The 20,317-nt window shown below is 47.4% G+C and overlaps 1 protein-coding gene across 1 annotated transcript in view; it reads left to right on the forward strand.

The window, feature by feature from the left end:
• CLSTN2 (calsyntenin 2) overlaps positions 1-20,317 on the forward strand; it is a 492,496-nt gene that overhangs the window by 456,380 nt on the left and 15,799 nt on the right. Inside the window, exons 10-12 of the mRNA XM_087824962.1 lie at positions 10,272-10,438; positions 17,041-17,189; positions 19,076-19,275. Coding sequence (XP_087681088.1) covers positions 10,272-10,438; positions 17,041-17,189; positions 19,076-19,275 — 516 coding nt within the window. The remainder of the gene's footprint in view (positions 1-10,271; positions 10,439-17,040; positions 17,190-19,075; positions 19,276-20,317) is intronic.

Below are 20,317 nucleotides of genomic sequence, written 5' to 3' on the forward strand. Positions count from 1 at the left end.
GTCATCTGGCAAGAGTCCATGAAACTAATTAGTATAGCAAGGCACTAATTCAGAGGTTTCACAGGAATTATTAGTCACTGAACTCAGCAGTGCAAGAGCAGTGGCCCTCTGGTGTGGCTCAGTGCCCCAACCAGCACCACAGCCAGCCAGTGGATATTTTGGAACATAGTCTGGATACTTCCCATAATAAAAGAGGGTCCTAATTCATGTCCTCACCATGAACCTAACCATGACTTTCCTTAGAGGCCCTCAGAGACCACATCTTGATTCCTGTCACCCTAGCCTGCACCGGAAATCTGCCCCCAATTCTACAAGGCCCGTTACAACCAATTCTGCCTATTTTCATGCTCACTGGGTAGGGAAACAACCCCACAGAGATAAAAAGTGATTTCATAGAGAATTAATATGATCTCTTTGAATCAAAATAGGCTAAGTTGTACTGCAGTGACAAGCAAGCCCCAATTCTCAGTTGCTTAAAATAATTCTTGCCTCATGTCCACTGTAAATCAGTAGAGGCTCTCCATTGATCCCAAGCAGACATAGCAGCCGCGTTGCTGGATACTGAGAAAGAAGAAAAAGAAAGCATGATAAATGGTGTGCAAGCTCTTAAAGTTTTCACCTACAAGTGACAAAATCATTTTTACTCACATTATATTGGCCAAAACAAGTCATATGACCACACCTAATGACAGGGAAGTGAAATTTGTAACTTGGCTGGAAGAAAAATTAAACATATTTTTTGAATAACACTAATGAACATCCCAGACTATTCATCTAGTCAACAGGTATTTGTTTAACTGTCCTTCCCACATAAAAAAATATATACAACCATCCTCTCCTAAATGAGGCAACCCAAAAATCCCACCTCTTACTGGCTCCCAGCTCAATGCCCAGGTTTTCTGAGTAATTCCCAGTGAGTTACATAGGAGGCTCTACACCCAATGTAGATGTGGCTTCCCTTGATCTAGATATACACTGGTAGAAAGAATACACACACACTCGCCACACACACACACACACACACACACAATGCAACAGTGGAATGAGACAGAACAACTAAAATATACTTCCACTAAGAAAGAGGGAGAATTTGAGACATGCGGCAGTCCTTGGTCCATCGCAATTCCGAAATCCCTTTGAGCAGATGCTGTACAGGCCCCTGCCCTAAGGTGGGGAGGGTTGTCTGCGGACCTGGAATCCATTCTCTGTGAGGTGTTTCCTTCTGCAGTACCTTAGGCCACATCTGAAGATAAAATTGTCACTTCAGAAATAGCAGCTCTCATATTATATCTGATTACAATTTATTTAAAAGCTATTCTGCAAAAATGTTTTCAAACATTAAACCAAAGTATATGTTTATCTTACAAGAATGTGAGAGGAAGAATGACTAGTAGGCTATTCACTGAGTATTTCTTTGCTCTTCCCAGATAGACGCTAGGCCCACTTTTTGTTGGAGTTAGGTGTAGTCAGGTGACAGGTGACGTGCTTTGGCCAATTAAGTGTGAGTGGAAGTGCCTTAATGTCATTTCTTGGTGGATACTTGAAAAGCCAATGTTGCAAAGAGACTCTTTACATACATGGGATGTCTACAGTCATGTCAGAAAGTGCTGTTAGTCACAGCTTGTAGATGAAGAAACTGAGGCTCTGAGAGGTGAAGTAGCTTATCCAAAGTCACCCAGTAAAATCAGCCTGGCCCTGTGTCTTCAAAGCATGTCCTCCTTTCACTGTGGCCCATTGCCCCTGTGGCTAGTTGATCATTGAGTTGATGTAACTGCATGTTTAGGAAAATGCAGGAGCTGGTGTATATTGAAACAAACACTATAAACCCTTTACTTTCTGACACATCTGACAACTCTGAAACCAAAAAGCCACAGGATCTTTGCATGCCCTTTGCTAATCCCCTGCCATATACTACCTTAAGTGGCCCTCCACAAAATAAAACAAGACAAAACAGAACAAAACGAAACACAGTTTAGGCTTTGGAGATAGAAAAATTTGAGTTTGAGTCAAATCCAAATCCCAGCTCTGCCATTTACCAGCTGTGTGGACCCAGCAGAATTCTAACTTCCTTGAGCTTTTATTTTTTTACCCATAAAACTAGAGTGATATCTAATTCACAAGCTTGTTATGAGTTAGGTGCTGGGCACATGGAGTGTGCTTGACATGTTTGAGTCAAATGCAAGTATAAATTTGAAAACATCTGTGGCCTCCTTCCACTCTATGCTCCTTGCACTTAAACCCAACACGGCAGACACTTTTCAAGATCTTGGTACACTATGGCTTCTGTGACTGCAGCCTCCAGTGACTCCTTGCATGCAATGACTTTTATCCCCTTCCCCCAGACTAAAACTCACACACAGACCTGCCCTCTCAGCTCCATCTATAGATCAGAAAGAAGGTCATTGAGGCTCAAGAATAGTCAGAAGTCAACTGTTGGAAGATAAGATTTTGCGGTATAAGCAAGAACATGATCAAGCATATTTTGTGCCTTGGAGACGATATGGGTTAATATATTTTCAGCATGGGAGAAAATCCTTTGTATCTTTAAAATTGGGCTTTGTAGGATGAACAGGAGTTCACTAGAGAGATAAGGAAAGCAACAGTGTATGCCATGGCAGGGAAGCTTGATGCAGTCATGCTCAGGGTGCCTTTTCCCTGGAAAGTACATGGATCAGAATGAGCGGAGAAGAAGCTGGGGAAAGGAGTTGAGACCAGACCATAGGACGCCATGCTGCCTTGTTAAGGAGCTTGGATTCGCATGAATACTTACATCCTCCTTGGAGCCACATTTTGTCTTGGAAGGACACATCAAAAGCTCTTTCAATAGGACATGGTGCTGTGAAGTTAATGGCCTACAGTGTAGCCCCTTATCTCAGCATGTTTCTAAAGCTTCCAAAGTCCACTTATATACATACTATAAGTCCTCTGTGTGGACCTCCAATTAGGCCTGCAATTGTGGGGAGTTTTTCAGGTGCTTTTGAGGTTGACAAGGGAACTAGCTCCCATTTGTGAAATGTCCAGTTGGGGTTTAACAATGGGGATGGAAAATAATTGGATAGCAGCTGCTTGTTGGGTGTTCCTGAAAACTGGCTCTAGCCCTGTTGCTGGGCAGTGCTCTGCAGCCCAATTAGCCTACTGTGTCCTTCTAGTGAATTTAAAAGCCAAAGTAATCAGTGGACCTTCATTTTCATTGATATTTCTCTAGTAATTAAAACAAATTGAAAGCTCATTTACACTTAAGAAATGTCACCAGTACAGCCTAGAGCATGTAGTGTGCCTTAATTGTAGATAAATTGCAGTCAGGATGGATCTCACATCACAAGAGTCCTCCTTTCTCTGTGTGACCAATGCACACCGCCTTGCACCCCCTCTGCGCTCAGTGCCACAGGTTCTCAGGAATCAGACCCTCCTCCGTGGCCACACGGTCTGCAATGACTCAGAAACTGCTGCCGTTAAGCAAATGCCAGCTTCCTTGTCTCTTTCTGGGCCATGCCATGAGAGAAGACTCTGTAGAAGACCAACTGATTTATTCTTTCCCTGAGGTCTCCTACTCATCCATTTCTAACAACAATTCAAGTTCTACTCATAAATAATAACAATTGTACCCTCACTTCTGCTTTGCCCCAGGACCTGTTAACTGGGCCCAGTCACCGGGTCCTCTAACCCAGCCATCCATGGGGGTGACTCAGGAAGGCTGCTGACTGTGCCGGACCAGGGCCCCCAGGGTTTGAGAGAGATGCCCCGGCAGGCGACACTTCAGGGCACCTCTCCCACTACAGCCAGAGCAGCTCTGTTTTATCTATTGTATATGGCACCTGGGCAAGAGTGCTTTTTAAAAAACGATGACACATGGCACCCCCTCCAGAAGCCACTACCCTGCTTCCTGCCTGACCCTCACCTATTCTTGGTAGCTCCATCTCATCACGGGCGCCCCTACTCATGCTCTGTCCCTAGTGACCAAATCATTCCTGCCTCTCCTGGGGACTCTCCTGCATCCTGAGCCACCGTGTTCCTGGAGAGCCCAGCTTTGCCCTTGCCTGGCCATGATAGCCCCGTGGTCTCGGATAGGGCAGGCTCTCTACCCTGGCTCCTCGCCTCCCTGAGTCCTACCCCCACTTAACACATAGAGTCGCAGGAGATAGAGAAGGGGTGCTTCTATAGATTAGAATCTGTTGAGGGACAGCTACAGCACCCCCACTGTGGCTTTGGGAAGGTCCAAAAAGGGGTAAAAAGGCAGAAATAACCTCCAGAGTTGCAGTAGCCGATAGCATGTGATCCACAGCCAGAGGAGAACTGGAGCCACATGTGGCCCTGAGAGCTGGTATAAATCTCCAGGTCATTTTCTGCCAGACTACAATGAGTGCAGACAGTAAAGTGCATGCCTTTATTTAATAAGCTTGGTCTAATTTAGTACAAATTCTCTTAATAAAGTCTGTGTTGAAATCATTCTGCCTCCTGAGGGTCTGTGCTCTGGAAGAAGAGGGCACGTGCTAGCATAGTCTGCCTCACGTTCAGGTGGCATTTCCCAAAGACAGCTTTATGAGGCTCCAGTGCCACCGGAGGCCCCTTCCACAAGGAGGCCAAAGTCTAGTTTGGGAAACTGCATAAACCGTCCCCACACCAGCACTGTGGAGAGTCACGATGCATGTTAGCTTATTAAAAGCCCTCAAAAGCCCACCAATAAAGCCATCTGTTTGGCATTACTTAAGCTAAATTTCTTAATCTTATCTCACTGTTGAACTCGCTCTTTGTGAAATAGTGTTCCTGGAACACTCTTTGGAAAGCATATCATGGAGTTATTAGTGCAGGTCTCCATCCCCTACTAGGTCATGAGTGTGCAGAAGGCAAGGGCCGTCTGCTCTCATGGATTCTCTCCTCTTCACCTTTCCCCCTGGTCCAGGACATAGAGAAGGTCAATAATTAATATTTGTTTACTTACATCCCATTTTCCAGGCTGCTTTCAGAAAGTGTATGGCGCGTGGTCCGACACACAGGAATGATTAACAGGGTGTTCTTAGCATTGTCTGTATTTTAAAAATCTGGGAAAAATTGTTCTAAGCTCCGGAGTTAATTCGACATGATTGGGCACTGGTTTAAAGGCAGCACAGATTAAATCAGCTTTAAAATTCAGTGATTCGTGCCTGGAAACACAATAGAGCTGGGCTATAAGTCTAGCTTTGTGTCTTATTCTGAAGACTATATCAATTAGGAAATTTGGCAAGGGTCTCAGAGCAAAAACAGTGTCATTTTAGCTTCTCTGAAAGACGCACCAGAGAGGAAAAACAAAGAGAGGGAGAGAAAGAGGCCCCTGGAAAGAGCGACAGAGAGACTGGCGTGTCACAGTCCTTTCTTGGAGTTCCTTGGCTCTTGACGCCACTCAAACTAGCAGCCGCCTTTGAGCACCTGCTCTGTGCTGACCTCTTTGCAGCTTTTCCTTAAACATCCCTAAAACAGTGTGGGTATGATTACAATTCCCATTTTGCTGATGAGAAAACTGAAGCTTAGGGAAGACCAGTACCTTGGTAAGGGCACAGAGAACTCAGATTTGCACCCACATCTGTGCCACCAGAGTCCCCACCTTTACTTATGCTGCTACATCACCTCTGTTCCTAGGTGTTCCACAGCCAAGTAAGGAAGGCCAGAGGATTCTGGAATCTGAGGTCAAATCATTTGCCCAAACTTTCTGGGCATTTTTCCCACAGATCATACAAAGTCACGCTGAGGGCTAAAGGTAAACACAGGCCCATCAGGTCCCACGGTTGAGTGTGGAAAGAGAAGTTTGGTGTCAGAAGAGGAACATTCCAGACCCTCACTGCTGGTGCTTTATCCACTCTGGGTCTTTGAAAACTGTGTCTTGCTTCCATGCTCCTCAGTTCTTTATCTGGAAGATGAAGGAGATATACTGGTGATATTTGAGGGCCCTTCCAACTCCATGAATTTAGGTTCCCAGAGAGCTAACGTTGAGGTCATCCATAAGCTGTATGTTTTGCACACTTAGAACATGCTATATAAATATTTGCTGGAAAGCTTAGAGAGATGGATACATAAAAATTGAGGAGTTGCGAAAGCTTGCTGAGAATGTGTCTTGCCCGTCCATGATGACATATCATCGATATCCACAAGTCACCTGCAACCCACAGTTGCAACCCTCTGGGGTCATGTGGGCAATTTTAAAGCTGCAGCTTATGGGGGTCTATTACACACTTCACTTAGTCCTTGCCTTCCGTGGATGTCTCTATTGCTGAAATGAGAAAATGAGAGAAAGCAAGATTTCAGATGGCCTCACCATTTGCATTGCTCAAAATTGATACCCAACCATCCATGAAATTGTGTTCATTGAGAGGCATCCCCATCAGCCAGCCATGCACAGAGCAGCATCTGACTCAAGCAAGGGGGAACGTGGCCCCCCATCCTTTCCGTGTGTTTCTCAAACTAACTAGCCATGGGAATGACAGCAGGAAAGAAAAGGCCCGCAGCATCTGCACACATTTTGCAGAAGGAGAACCTAGTACATTCGTATGCACTGAGCTTTTACTCATACTTAAAGGAAAGTGGGCATTACTGAAGCTCCTTTTAGGGTGAGTGGGCCCCACCTCTCACTTGAAAGAAAGCAGAAGGGAAATTCATTCCTAGTGCATACTCTGACTCAGAAGAACACAGGCTGTGTTAAATCACATTTGCCAAATGCTGCTACTTTTCAAGACAACCATGTTTCTCAGCAGACTTGGCACAAATCATTGGGAGTTGCTGTTGAACTCATACAGTGTCCACAGAACCCAGTGTAATTAGACACTCTCCCAGCAGTGTGTCAGTCCCAGCCTGTCCCCATCTTCATCAAGCAGCCTCTAAGAAATCCCCCTGGAACCCTCCCAGCCACATCTCATTGTGTGGCCTGCAAGTCAAAGGCTTGGGAGCAAACACGGTCAGAGTTTGAATCTAGACTTCACTAAGTTCTGGCTGCATGGCCTTGGACAAGTAATCTAACTTGGAAAACATCATATGTAAAAGGAGTTGTAAGTGCAGCAAGGAAGAATCTGAGGTCACAAAGAAAAAGATTAGCTTTTTCACATCCATCTTAGGTTCATTTCAAGGCCCTATTCCATCTGAGTGGGGAGACTTAACCTTAGCAGATTTGGAATTTCCTTAGGGTGCCAGCTGATTTCAGGGGGATTTACATGATGTTAGGGTGTTGAGGAGACCTCCAAATGGTGCTCACCTATCTGGTCCTCAGTCACTAATGGTCCTTCAGCACTGGCAGCTCTCTCGGTGTCTCCTTACCTTACTTAGGGCATAGAAATACCTCCCCTGCTCCTCAAGCTCTCTCTGTAAGACCAGCTGTTCATCCATCCAGATGCTCAGGCCTGCATTCCCTCCCAACATCACACACCCCTGCCAGGGCACAGCCCAGGTGACAGGCTCATGTGTCCTCACTCTGCATCTCTGTTGTCTCACTTTCCTCCACACACACCCAGTCTGGGGAATCATTTCTTAGTCTGGGGGATTCCAGAGTTTCTTCCTCTATTTTCCCCCAAATGTTGACCCATACCCAGACCTCCCCCACCCTCTTAAGAGTTTAGGCTTCTGGAAATGAAACTGGAGAAGAGACTCAGTTTCAAGCCCAGCCTGCTCTTCTCCCCACTACAGTCCTCCCTGTAGCAATGAGCACTGCCAGATATGGAGGCTGGAGGGAAGAAATTAAAAGAGTAGAGGCTAAGATCTCAAAGTACTATCTTACCACTTAAGGATTAAATAAAATAGCGTATGAAAGAATTCACCTTGTTTGAAGGACCTCATAAGTGATGGCTGTTACTTTTTTCCCTGTGATCTATTGGCCACATTATCTGTATCACTTGTTTGAAAATTAATCACGCTCTGCCTTGGAATAGCTATTGTATTGGCAATTTCCTCTTTTACATTTTCCCACTTTCTATACTTTATTCACCCAACTAAATGTAAGCTCCTGAGAGCATGGGCCACATCTTATAATTAACTGAATCTCACAGAAGGCTAGGCATGCAGCAAATGCTTTTAAAATGTGTGCAGGTCTAGCCTCAGGAATCCAAAATCATCTTCGCAAAGATTTAGAGAAGGTTCTTTGTATTAGAAATCAGGTTATTTTTTTCTTAAAATAATTCATGAACATGTTTATATCTAAATGTTAACAGAGGAGCCATGTGGTATATGCAGACACTCTGGGCTAGATAATAAAAGAAAGAGATTTTCAATGTATCCATTATATTTTAAAACCCTGCATCATAACAACCCCTGAGTGCAAATATATTTCACATTTTATGCTGGCCTCCTATTGCAAAATGCTAATTGGATTGATTTCCTGGAGCTGCATCACTGATAAATAGAGTACATCACAGATCTGGTATTTCTGAATCAAAAATATAAAACGTGAGTGATTTGCTGAGAGAAAATAGGGTGTAGGAAAATGTCTTAGCATCCAAAAGAGTTGCAAAGTTTGGTCTTTAAGGATGGAGCTGCTGAGTGAGCAGGTGAGTGGAGCTAGGTGACATGCCCTAGGGGCTCTCTCCAGGCCTCACTGACTGGGCTGGCCAGTACCACCAGGATGCCCCTGCTGGTCCCCTGCCTGGATGGATATACTCACACTCTGAGGCACACAGTTCACCACTTCCTACTTTTGTGGCCTTGGGTCACTTACTTCTCTCTAAGCCTGAAGCTCATCTGTAACTACACAGTTTGAAGGTGGTATCTCAGTATGAGGAGGAATGGGTGTGAGCAAAAGTCTGTGTGCAAACATAGAGGGTGTAGCAGTTTGGACCCAAACAGTAGAGAGAAACAACACAGTAATTTGAACAGTAAAACAGAAAGAATTATGAACTGTAGAATAGAATTGGAAAAAGGAAAGATTGGCTATTAAGAAGTAGAGAGAACACTAAAGAATATAGGAATGCAGGTGTCAGGAGCACACACTCCCACAGGGCTGAGATAGGGCACCCAAGGGAGATCCTTCTGACACAGCACAGCTCACCGAAGGGCAGAGAAGTCGCTGTGGTGTTAGTTGAGCAGAACCCCTTCGAGGTCTACCCTCTGTGGTGTTGGGAGAGTTGTTCACAAGGAGGTATCTCACTGGAGCACACTGGGGGGTGCTGGCCCTGGATCGCAGGAGCTGAGGGGCACTGGGGAGGCTGCAGAGCCTGCGGAGCGAGCAATGGAGAGCCAGGAGGCACAACACACACATGACCCCTCCCAGCAAGCAGAGGCTCAGAGCACAACAAAACCTCAGGGAATTGCACAGCTAAAGTCTGACCTATATGTCCTGCTTCTTCTCTGAACAAATGAAAGTGCAAGATCAAGGCTAAGTGTGTTGGAGAAGCTGCCCAGAGACAGAAGGGGTCTGTGTTCAGGGAAGCCAGTGGGGAAGGCCCCCCAGGAGAGGTGAGGATTCGCATGGACGTTAGCGGGGAGAGCTGATTTGGAAAACCACGGAGAAAATACAAGGAGGCAACTCCCAGTCTGGCTTTGCAACACAAGCCACATTGGACAATTTCATGTGCTGGGAAGTGGACCCCAGCTCAGATAGGACTCAGCTCAGTGAGTAAGGAACAGAAAACAGGAGAAGAAAGTCAGAGGTAGGCAGAATCAAGGACATCCTCATAAGCCAAAGAACCTGGATTTGAGCTGATGTGAAGTCAACTCATTTTGAGAGAGCGAGGGCCCATGGGTGTGGGGTTCCTGGGATTCCTCCAGTGCCTGCTAACCTTAGTGGAACATAGGGGAGAAATGGCAGCTTTGGAGTCAGACAGGCCAGGACTGGAGTACCAGCTCCAGAGTTTAGCTGTGTGTCCTGGGGCAAGTCCCCCAGCCTTCTGAGTCTCAAAATTCTTCAGATGTCAGTTGGAAACAATGATACAGTCTTCGCAGACTTACTCAGGGGAAGTCTCTAGCACACAGCCTTGCACAGAGCAGGCTTTCAATCAATGGGAGCTTCCTCGTTCCACCTATTTTTAATCAGTAGGGCCTTCCTGCCTTTTAAAACCATTTGTGTCTCTGAAAGTCACTATTTAAAAATTCAGAAATTCCAGGATTCTTAAGGCAGGTGCAGCTGGGAGTGCCAAGGTCTTGGCCGGCATATAACATCCTCTTGTTGAGAGTCTGGCCACCAAGCTCACCACCTGGAAGGGAAAGTTCAGATTTAGGAGACACGGTCCCTGTGTCCTTGGCTCCATAGCCAGGTGGTGCCTTGCAGTGGTGTTTCACACCCCACCTCCAAGGGCAAACAGCCGCGCTTCTTCATCTTTCAGGAGGCGAAGTCGCCAAGCCGCGGTTTGCCCAGTTCTTCCACGGCAGCCTGGCCAGTCTCACCATCCGCCCCGGGAAAATGGACAGTCAGAAGGTGATTTCCTGCCTGCAGGCCTGCAAGGAAGGGCTGGATATTAATTCCCTGGAAAGCCTCGGCCAAGGAATAAAGGTAAGGAAGGGGCCAGCATCACCTGCAATGAGATTTATGAGAAGGAGGCTGCCTGGGGCCAGCACACTCTGGGAAATGGAGGCCTTTCCTGTCCAGTTGCACAGAGATGGTGTCACGGCAAAGGTGCTGCCACAGGGGGAAGATTAGTGACTGTGACTCCATGAGGACACCTGCTTCCATCTCCTGAAATTCCTAGATGAAGCCCTGTGGATGGATAATCAGTTCCCTACCCAAAAGCAGGCCCATGTTCAATGTCTACCTGGAGGGAGTCATTATATTTCAACTCTTCGTCGGTTGGTGAGCTGCTTTGTTGTTTACTCCCCTAAAGGAACTGAAGCAGCATGCAGGAATACACTCCAAGATATTTTGACAACTAAAAAATTTGGACCATGTAAGATACAAATTAGAAAGGAAGGTCAGTCCCCTTGAGGTAGAATTAAAAAGCAGATGTGGAGGTTGCTGGGTCTTTCTTTGTTTAGGTGCCGCATAGATTGAGCCTTGAGCAATCTCTGGCCATCAAAGAGAGTGTAAACAGATTCAGGATTTTGATCATGCAAAATACAAACATTTGAATAATCCAGGAGAGACAAAGCTGCATTCTGAGGAAAGCTCCTCCTGAGGGGAGGGGAGGGCAGGGCGTGGTCCACTGAGCCTCAGCAAGCGTCTCCCCGACGAGCAGGGGTGGTCTGGCCTCACCTGGACCTCAGTAGCACCTGCCAGCACGAAGGCTCTGGGGTCCTGAGCAAAGAGCAGGATAAACATCATGGGAGCCATGACTCAATCACAACGGACTCGTCGGAGCAGGCAGCCCCATAGCCTCCTCTCTGGAAGGCAGGTGGGCTTCCCTCTGCCTCTGGGGGCATTAGACAGCCTCCTGAGGCGTCGACACTCTGCAGTTTGCCTTCTTAGTCATTTCCCAAGGAGGGTGTGACCAGAGCAGAAGTTTCCCAGCCCAGCTCCCATCCCACCCAGTGCTGCCTGGGGAGCTCTGCCCTGCCCTCCCTCCCTGGCCTGCTTCTCCTGCCCCGGGAGGAGGCAGCCCTGGAACAGAGAGCCCTCTGATGGAAGCTGCATGGGGCTTGTGCAGCTCTGATGCATTGCAGACTGGAGGGGTTAGTGACCTGAGCACATCTTGCTTTTCTAAGTCAAGGTCGAGTCACAAAACAGTCCATGGACATCCATGTATTCAGTTCCGGGCTTAGAGGGGCATAAAAATGAATGTCCCAAGCTTTTCATCTTCAGGGAGCTCAATCCTGCTTCAGAGCCTCAGAACCTGGGGGAATGGCAGTTAGGGAAGGCTCCTTGGAGGAGGCAAAGTCTGAGCAGAATGTTTTGGGATGGGTAGGAACCAGCCAGGAAAAAGGCAGGGTACAGAAGGGGGAGAGGGCAGGCGGTCACTCTAGGCAGAGCCAAAGGCCTGAGTGATGGCAGAGGTCTGAGGAGCCCCGCAGTGCACACAGGACTCCAGGGCTAGTGTTATAAGTGCCCGAATTGCAGGACCAAAGGTAGAAAGTATAACCAGAGAGGTAGGCAGAGGCCAGGTCATGGAGCCTTGTTAACTATGTTTAGGTGTTCACTTTTTTTTTCTGTCGGTAGCAGGCAGCCATGAAGTACTCTGGGCAAGGGAACATGATCTGGGCCTGTGTGGGGTTCAGGATGCTCATTCTGGAGACTGGGTCAGAGGGAGATGATGGTAGAACACACACGGTTAGGCAAGAATGGCTTTCCAGAACATTGTTTAACGTGCATTAAACACCACACACACACACAGAGGTGCTTCAATAGATAATCGCCTGCCACTGAAAGAAACTCACAGGACTGCCTCTAGTGGAAAGTCAGTCTGTTTTAGGGCAGCTGGTCCAGGCAAGCCCCTCACGGCACATTTCACACACATATCCTAGTGTGCAGAGCCTGGGGTTTGATCCTTGACCTACCCTTTGTGTTGTTTCCTCGGTGTTTCGTCAGGCCAGTGATGCAGAAATCCGTCCTGCAATCCCTCCCTGCTGGATTCTGGATTTGCTCCCTGGCCCCAAGTGGGTCTTCCTTGCCCCAGATCACCCTGTGGGGGCGCAGTTTCCCAATTCCAAGCACTACAGGACAAATGCACCAAAGATGTTGAACCTGAAAGCCACACACCTTAGGCTTACACATTGAGAACCTTACAACTTCTCTATAGCTCAGAGCCCATGAAAAGAGGAGGCGCTGAGCTAAGTGGCACAGAAAGCTGTGGAGATGGGGGCGGCTAATCCGACTTTCCAGGATACCGTCTGCTCATAACCAGTCGGTGCAGAGGATCCTTTTACACCCTCAGGACGCAGCTATCGAGAACTGGAGCACTGCGTGAGAAGCTAATCATGAGGCACACAATTTACAGTGCACCCACTGGGACTCTTTTAAGTTCATTATCCCTACTCCTCACAACAAATTAAATAGTATGACCCCATTTCAGAAATAAGGAGATTGGGGCTCAGGGACTTGTCCAAACTCAGATTAAAATGCATTCTTAAAATTATTAAAACACCCTGCCTGCCTGACCTCCCTCCATTTATCCCTCAGTTTGTTTCTGAATAGTGACTATCATTTTCTTTAGCAAATCCTGGTCCCCTCCCTCCTCTCTGGTTACTTGAAAGAAGCGAAGTCCTCCAGGGATCAAGGAGGCTTCCTGTGAGCTCACAGAGCCCCGCTCACTTTCTCTTTTTTGCTTGTTTTCCCCTGGATCATGCGCATTTCTGAGTATCTTTCCAGCTTGTCCAGAGTCCTTAAATGGTTGGGTGGCTGCTGTCTTGTACCCATTCAAGACCCTGTGGAATAGCCACCTTCCTGAAGAATGCCCCGCTCTGATTTCTATAGCATAAGTGCTGCAGTTTGTCATTTGCACAGTGTGGAGGAGTGGGACTGAGCAGGAACTTTGGAACAAGACAATCCTTGGTTCAAATCATAGTGTGGATATTTCCTAGCTGCCTGACCTCGGGCAAGGTGCTCTATCCTTTAAGCCCCACTTCCCTCATGTGAAAATGGACTTAACATTTTGCAAAGATGTTGTAATAACTGAATTTTATGTATATCTTTTTATACATATTTATATATTAGATAAAGCAGAGATATACATATAGATGAGAAATAGATATACAGATATGGATATAGACATAGATATAGATGAGATATAGATATAGGTATAAATATAGATGTTATATATATAGATGATATTAGATGTAGATATAGATGATAGATATAGATGATAGATATAGATATAGACATAGACATCATAGACATAGACATAGACATAGACATAGACATAGACATAGACATAGACATAGACATAGACATAGACATAGATATAGATATAGATATAGATATAGATATAGATATAGATATAGACATAGATACAGATATAGATTCCCCTAGCAAACCTAATAAATAGGCTCACAAAAATCACAGTTTCCTTCTCCACCTGGGCTGGCCTTGCACTTGGTGTTGCTGCTTCCCCAACTTCTTTTGAAAAGTAAGCCTGGCTGACAGTTGTCACAGAGGAGTCTCTAACATGGCAAATCTGGCCCAGCCCAGAGAGGCTGGCAGGTGTCCAAGGGACTGACAAGGTGCCTAGATTGCCAAGCCCTTTCATCGAAGAACAGGCCAAGACTTTGAGCAAGAATTTCACCCATGTCCCATCCTGCTGAGTGGCTGATGACACAAGCCAACCCTCGGAGCTGACCACTCTGCAAAGGCCATCTGTGTAGCAGCTTCTTGGCTTAAAGAAAGGAATCACTGTGGTTACAGCACAGCTTCCCAGGGCACAGTGAAAATGCTGTCACCCTTTGCTGGGTCCCCAGGAAGCAATCTCCTGCCCCTATGATGATGCCAATATCACCTTATATCCCACACAACTAGAGACCAACCTCAGCCATGCCACAGGGCTGTGAACATTGCAGTTTAAAAACAAACAAACCAAAAAACACCTGTTTAATAGAAGGCTGTATTGATCCTGCAAGAACTATGTTGATGGCTAGACCCTGTAGCCATCCTTGGGATGCTCTGGCAACCAGGCTAAGGTATTACCTGGAGATCCAGCACATCCCCTAACCCATCCTCTCCTGAGGTGGTCACAGTGGGAATGTGCCCGCTGCTGATTGCCCGGGTTACTGGCTACCCATCCCTCTGGAAGAACTGCTTGATTTTCCTGTTCAGCCCTGATGCAAGGCTCAGACATTGGCCTTCTTTGCAGGGTCATCAGCTTGCTTCATGCCTGTCATGTGCTAGACCCTGTGCTGATGCTGAAAAAGTCAGTAGACCCTACCCTCGAGGTACTCACAGATGCTGGGGGCAGCAGACAGACAGACAAATGGCAACTCTACTATACCATAGCAGGGATGGTGAAGGGGCAGAAAAACCTGAGGGAACATGGTAGTGTTTTTAGAAGAATGACCTTGAATCTGCTCAAGTCTGAATCTGGTGATTTGCGAGCACTCAGAGCTGCTGTAGAATGACTCGCCAGTGCAGGGCAGCTAGTGAGCCATCCGGGGCAAGAGAGAAGCCGGCCGGAGCTGACTGCAGCGTCACCTGCACGAGGCCAGGGGCCCCTGCATCCAGCACAGGGAGTGCTGCTTGTGACAGATGTCACGGCTCAGAGAGACCCTGCTCAGGGCTTTCGGTACAGGAGGGAACTGGATCGTGGGGAAAGATGAGCAGCGAAGGCAAGGGAACCAGCACAGGCAAAGACTCAGTGCAGAAATAATTACAACACTAAGAATTATGACAAAATCTACCATAAATTGACACTTTATATGCGTTATCTCATTTAAGCCCCAGGCAGGTAGATATTAATATCCTCATTATTTTAAATGAGGAAATAAAATCCAGAAAGGAGAAGTACATTGTCCAGAGTTGTACTCCGTCTGTAGTGTGTGCGGGAACTGGGGGATGGCCGTCCACACAGCCTGTTATCTTCCAGGGATGCCACATAGCCCTGGGGAAGTGAGAATCATGCCCGGGAAGGGCCGGATTCCTCCAATGGGCTATGTGATTGCAGTAGAAAATGACTCCAAAATCTCTATGGCTTAAGGCTTAAAAGTTTATTTTTCTCTCACACTAAGTCAGCTAAGTTATGCTGCAGTAACAAATGACTTAACAATTTTCAGTGGTTTATATGACAACTATTTTTTATTGTTCATACTGCATGTCTATTATAGATGGGTTGCAGCTCTGATTCATAGCACCCTCACTGTGAGACCCAGGCTGATGGACCAGACCCTAAGGAACCTTTCAGGTTTCATGGCAGAGGGAAAGTGACAGCCAAACCATGAACTGGTTGCTAAATCTTCCACATGGATACCAAGCAAACAATACTCTGCCCACATTTTGGTGGCCAAGCAAGTGATCATGTGACCACTACTGAGTGCAACAGGGCAAAAATGTATATCCAGCAGGGAAGGGTGCCCTAAGTCACATGATCAAGCCTGTGACAATAGGACAGGCATGTATAAGCCTCTCACTGGGAGTGGAAGCAACTAATTATGAATAATGGAGTTGTCACTAAGAAATTAATATAACCATGGTTGCCTATAGGATAAGATTGGGTTGCCTATAGGATAAGAAGGGTAGGAGATAAAAATGAGATGGACACATTCACTTAGCACACATATACATTTGAACCATGTGGATATACTATCTAGTCGAAAAATAAATAATTGTTGCTAAGTAGGTACATAAAAATAGATTCATGCCCCTCTTTCCTATCACATGAGCATTGGATACATAAGCCAAATCCACAGGTATGTTCCTGACATCTTATTAATAGCAGTTCCTAATAATTCTTGCTCAGAAGTATGTCAAGATCACTAACTCGGGCCAGTACTAAAGCGGTTCTCCATGTTCCATTCAAAGAAGAGTAACTGGTAGGGGTTTCGTAGAGCAGCAGAAGTTGAGGACCCACATGACTCAGTGAGGAACATGGTGCCCCTGGGCCCTCACCAAGTATGGGATACCAGGGACTCAGAAGGGAACGAATAGATAAGAAACCTCGGGCAATAGTCAGGTGTATTAACAGCACGTGAGTAAAGTTCATGGGAAACCAGAGTTTAGCACCAAGCAAGCAAGACCGAGAACCAAATCTGAGAGAAGGAAAGCCATTAACTAAAAAAAAGAGCTTTAAGATCGGAAGCTAAGATGGTGGGGCATGGGCCAGGGAGTGAGTGCAGGGCGAACTGAAGAGCAGTCCAAGGCAAAGACAAGAACAGCGAAAGGAGTTGAAGCCCCGAGTTTCTGGGTTGTTGGCTGAGGGATGGACAATCCAAGGGCTGAAGGTTTCTGGTCAGGACCCCACAGAAGCACAGAGCATGGGCCACCCACGGAGGACTGAGCTGCAGGAGCACCGTGACTGGAATTTCAGAATTCCATCCTAGGGATGTTTATAATCCTTGGGGACCTCAAAGGGGAGGGTCCTGAAGGCCACCAGGGGGCGTTAAAACAGCCTTCTGTGCACACAGCTGCTGCTGCGGGAGATGCCTGTGCTGGCCTCCATGGCCTTCCCATGGCGATGGAGGGTCCCCAGGGACTGGGTTCCTTGTTGGCCATTCTCTCCTGTGATACCTCCTGCTGTTTTCCAGTATCACTTCAACCCCTCGCAGTCCGTCCTGGTGATGGAAGGTGACGACATCGGGAACATCAACCGCGCCCTGCAGAAGGTCTCCTACATCAACTCCAGGCAGTTCCCGACCGCGGGCGTGCGGCGCCTCAAAGTCTCTTCCAAAGTCCAGTGAGTGGATGGCAGGCACCTGGGCTGCGCTGGGGCAGTGGGGTGGTCCCCTTGCCACACAGGCTTCACTTCTCATCCTCTGTTCCCAGCTTCTCTGTGATCCCCATGAGGACGCCCAATAGATCTTTAGTCTCCTGTTTTCTTCTTAAAGAAAATATTCTGTTGTTTTGCCAACTCAAATCCAGCTCTCTGCTTTCTTCTGTATCTGATTTAATGCCTAGAAGGCACTGTTCTCTGTAAATTCTCAGAGAGCTGTTTTTTAAGTGGTGTGATTTAAGGGTACAGTGCCTGGTACATAGTAAGTGCTTTACCAATGCTGATTAATTAAATTAACCAATCCAGCCTTGTAGAGCTCCTAAATAGCATGAATGTTCAAGAGAAAGAGCAGGCTCACTCTTATCCCCAGGGAGCAGAGTTCATTTAAGTGGATGAGACTGTTACTGAAGCCCATGGATAACTCCATTACCCACCTATCAGATCATTCCTCATCCACAGCAGCTGCTACAGGTGGCTAGAAAGGGGACCCCAGGAAAACACCTGGAGCCAGGAGAAGGACCCAGAAAGACAAGAACAAGGGTGGGAGATATGGGTTTACTGACTGCCTGTAGCTGAGGTCTGGGACAGGTGTCGGGATAAAGCCCACAGATAGCAATTCATTCAATAGTTCTATTGACATAGGAGCTACTCCCCCATCCACTTTGAAGCCCCCCACCCAGAGGCCTGGGTAGGGAGCAGGCACCTCCAGGTCAGCTTCACATTGCAATGAAGAACAGGGACCACCCTGGCCAGTCTCCAGCTCTGGGACCAGGTTTCCAGGAACAGGTGAGAGGAGGAATGTCCCCTGTCAACTGTGGGATTGATGCATCAAAGGCCAAAGAAAACTGGGAACAGGAACCCAGCACCATTCTCACACCTTACCCACCCAGAGAAGAAGAGAGAATAGCTCAGCATGGGGTCCACCCAGCCTACCCTTTCCTCGGGAACTTTCCCAAGGGTGATGTCTGCCACCAGCTAGAGCCCACCCAGTATTCCCAGACCATCCATCTGGACCCAGGGGCTCTCCACTGTAGCCTCGGTCTTGGCCTAGATGTCCAGCAGAGAGTGCCAATGACACGCACACCTGATGAGGTCTCATGAGCAGATCAAGTGTCAACATCACTGAGCTCCAACCATGATGCAGGCTTCGGGCCAGCTTCTTTTCTAAATGTTGTCGCATTTAATCCTTACTATTGTAAGGCAATTCATTGTTGTCATTCCTATTCCGTAGATGAAGAAGCCGAGGTTCACAGGGGCGAGCACCTTGCCCAGGGTCACACAGCCAGGGGTGGCCGAGCCAGCCAGGGGCCCTTGTCTGTCTAACCTGCCGGGCTTAGCTCTTGTCATTACACCCTCTGCTTCCTGGTATCACAGTGGCAGTGTATCCCGAAAAGGATCGTGGTCACAGTAGCTCCCCGCTGGCACACCTGGAACAGGTGCACCTGTGTCATATCCCCGTAAAGAGATCACAGACAGGCGGTGGCAGGAGACTTCAGCTGCAGTCTCAGTAAGATGGCTGTAACCAGCAATTTCCTTACCAGATCCTAATGCACAAACCAGGCAGTCAGTTGCTAATTAACGCTGTCATTGAATACTTTGTTAAAGGATCATGAAAGGTTTAATGGTTACTTGTTGCTGATATAGAAAATTCCCATTTCCCCCAGGAGCCAACCTTTTTACGTCCCTAGATTGCTAGTCGTTTTGGCTATAATGTGTCTTTAAGCCTAAATGCCTGTTGACATCCTGGAGCCTCTCAGGCAATCAGGATGCCTTGTCAAGGACTGGGGGTGGCTGTATGCACACTTGTCCATGGCCGCTTGATGGATGGCTTCGTCTTGCGCTCTCTCCAGGTGCTTTGGAGAAGACGTGTGCATCAGCATCCCCGACGTGGACGCCTACGTGATGGTGCTGCAGGCCATCGAGCCTCAGATCACCCTCCACGGCACCGACCGCGTCTGGAGACCTGCCGCCCAATTTGAAAGTGCCAGAGGGGTGACCCTCTTCCCTGACATCAAGATCGTCAGCACGTTCACCAAAGCCGAGGCCCCAGGTGACTTGAAGGCCGCAGGTGCAGGTGCATCCTGGGTTGTGGGCGGTGGGCCTTAAGTTCTCACAGCCACGTCAAATCACACTCCAGGACAACAGCATGGTGGGTTCTCCATAGCAAGGTATTTACAGTAGCAAAACAAGCAAACCAACCTGGAAACAACACAGATAAATAAGAGGAGAGGAGTGAATGGCCCAGCAAGTCATGGTGCCCCACGTAAGTGCTGTGTTGTTGGAGGAAAGGCATTCATGCTAAATGGTAAGTGACAAAAAGCGAGATGCAAATTACAGAGTATCTACCCATAGACTGATCTCAACCACATAAAGGAAAAAGCACACAGGAAAATGCCAAAAGGAAAGCACGCCTTATACTAGCAGCGCCCGCTCTGAGAAGCCTAGGAGCCCATTGGTTTCTGCTCCCCTTCAATTTTCTGCAGCTGCAAAGTGTTCTGTAGGGAGTGTTATTTTGATAATCAGGAGAAAAGTTAAAGAATCACAAAGGAAAAAACATAACTGCATCCTAATACGTGCACGGTGAAAGGCCTGTTTGGCAATATTGCTCTAGGCTCTGAGGGAGCTTTCCAGTTGTTCTTTCCAACAGTTTCATTATTGGGAGGGCTGTTCCGTGAAAGTAGAGTAATTGGAATTATCTGCCAGGGAGAAACACTTGGTTGCATGAAAGCTACAGTGTATGCTGCTGGCTTGAGGGAGGCGAAGGAGGCAGGGAAAAGAAGGAAAGGAGGGAGGGATGGAGGGAGGGAGGGAGGGAGGGAGGGAGAGGGGGACGGAGGGAGAGAAGAAAACCTGGGGCCCAGATCTACAGGAAACACCTTTAAGAACGGTCCTTTGCTGCCTCCTCCAAGAGAATCCTTTCCTCTGCCCCTCTCCCTCTCCAGCAGCAGCTGCTAATGGTGCGCTGGTGCCAGTGGGCCTGAGTCCCGAGGGGCTGCTTCTATAGTAATCCTAATTACCCATTGCCTTAAACCGCCCTGGACCCTAGCTGGTGGGTGGGGAGTGGGAGGGGAGGGTGTCACAAAGCAGCCCTT

This window comes from Miniopterus natalensis, chromosome 15, assembly GCF_054644295.1.
Source record: "Miniopterus natalensis isolate mMinNat1 chromosome 15, mMinNat1.hap1, whole genome shotgun sequence".
Classification (NCBI taxonomy): domain Eukaryota; kingdom Metazoa; phylum Chordata; class Mammalia; order Chiroptera; family Miniopteridae; genus Miniopterus; species Miniopterus natalensis.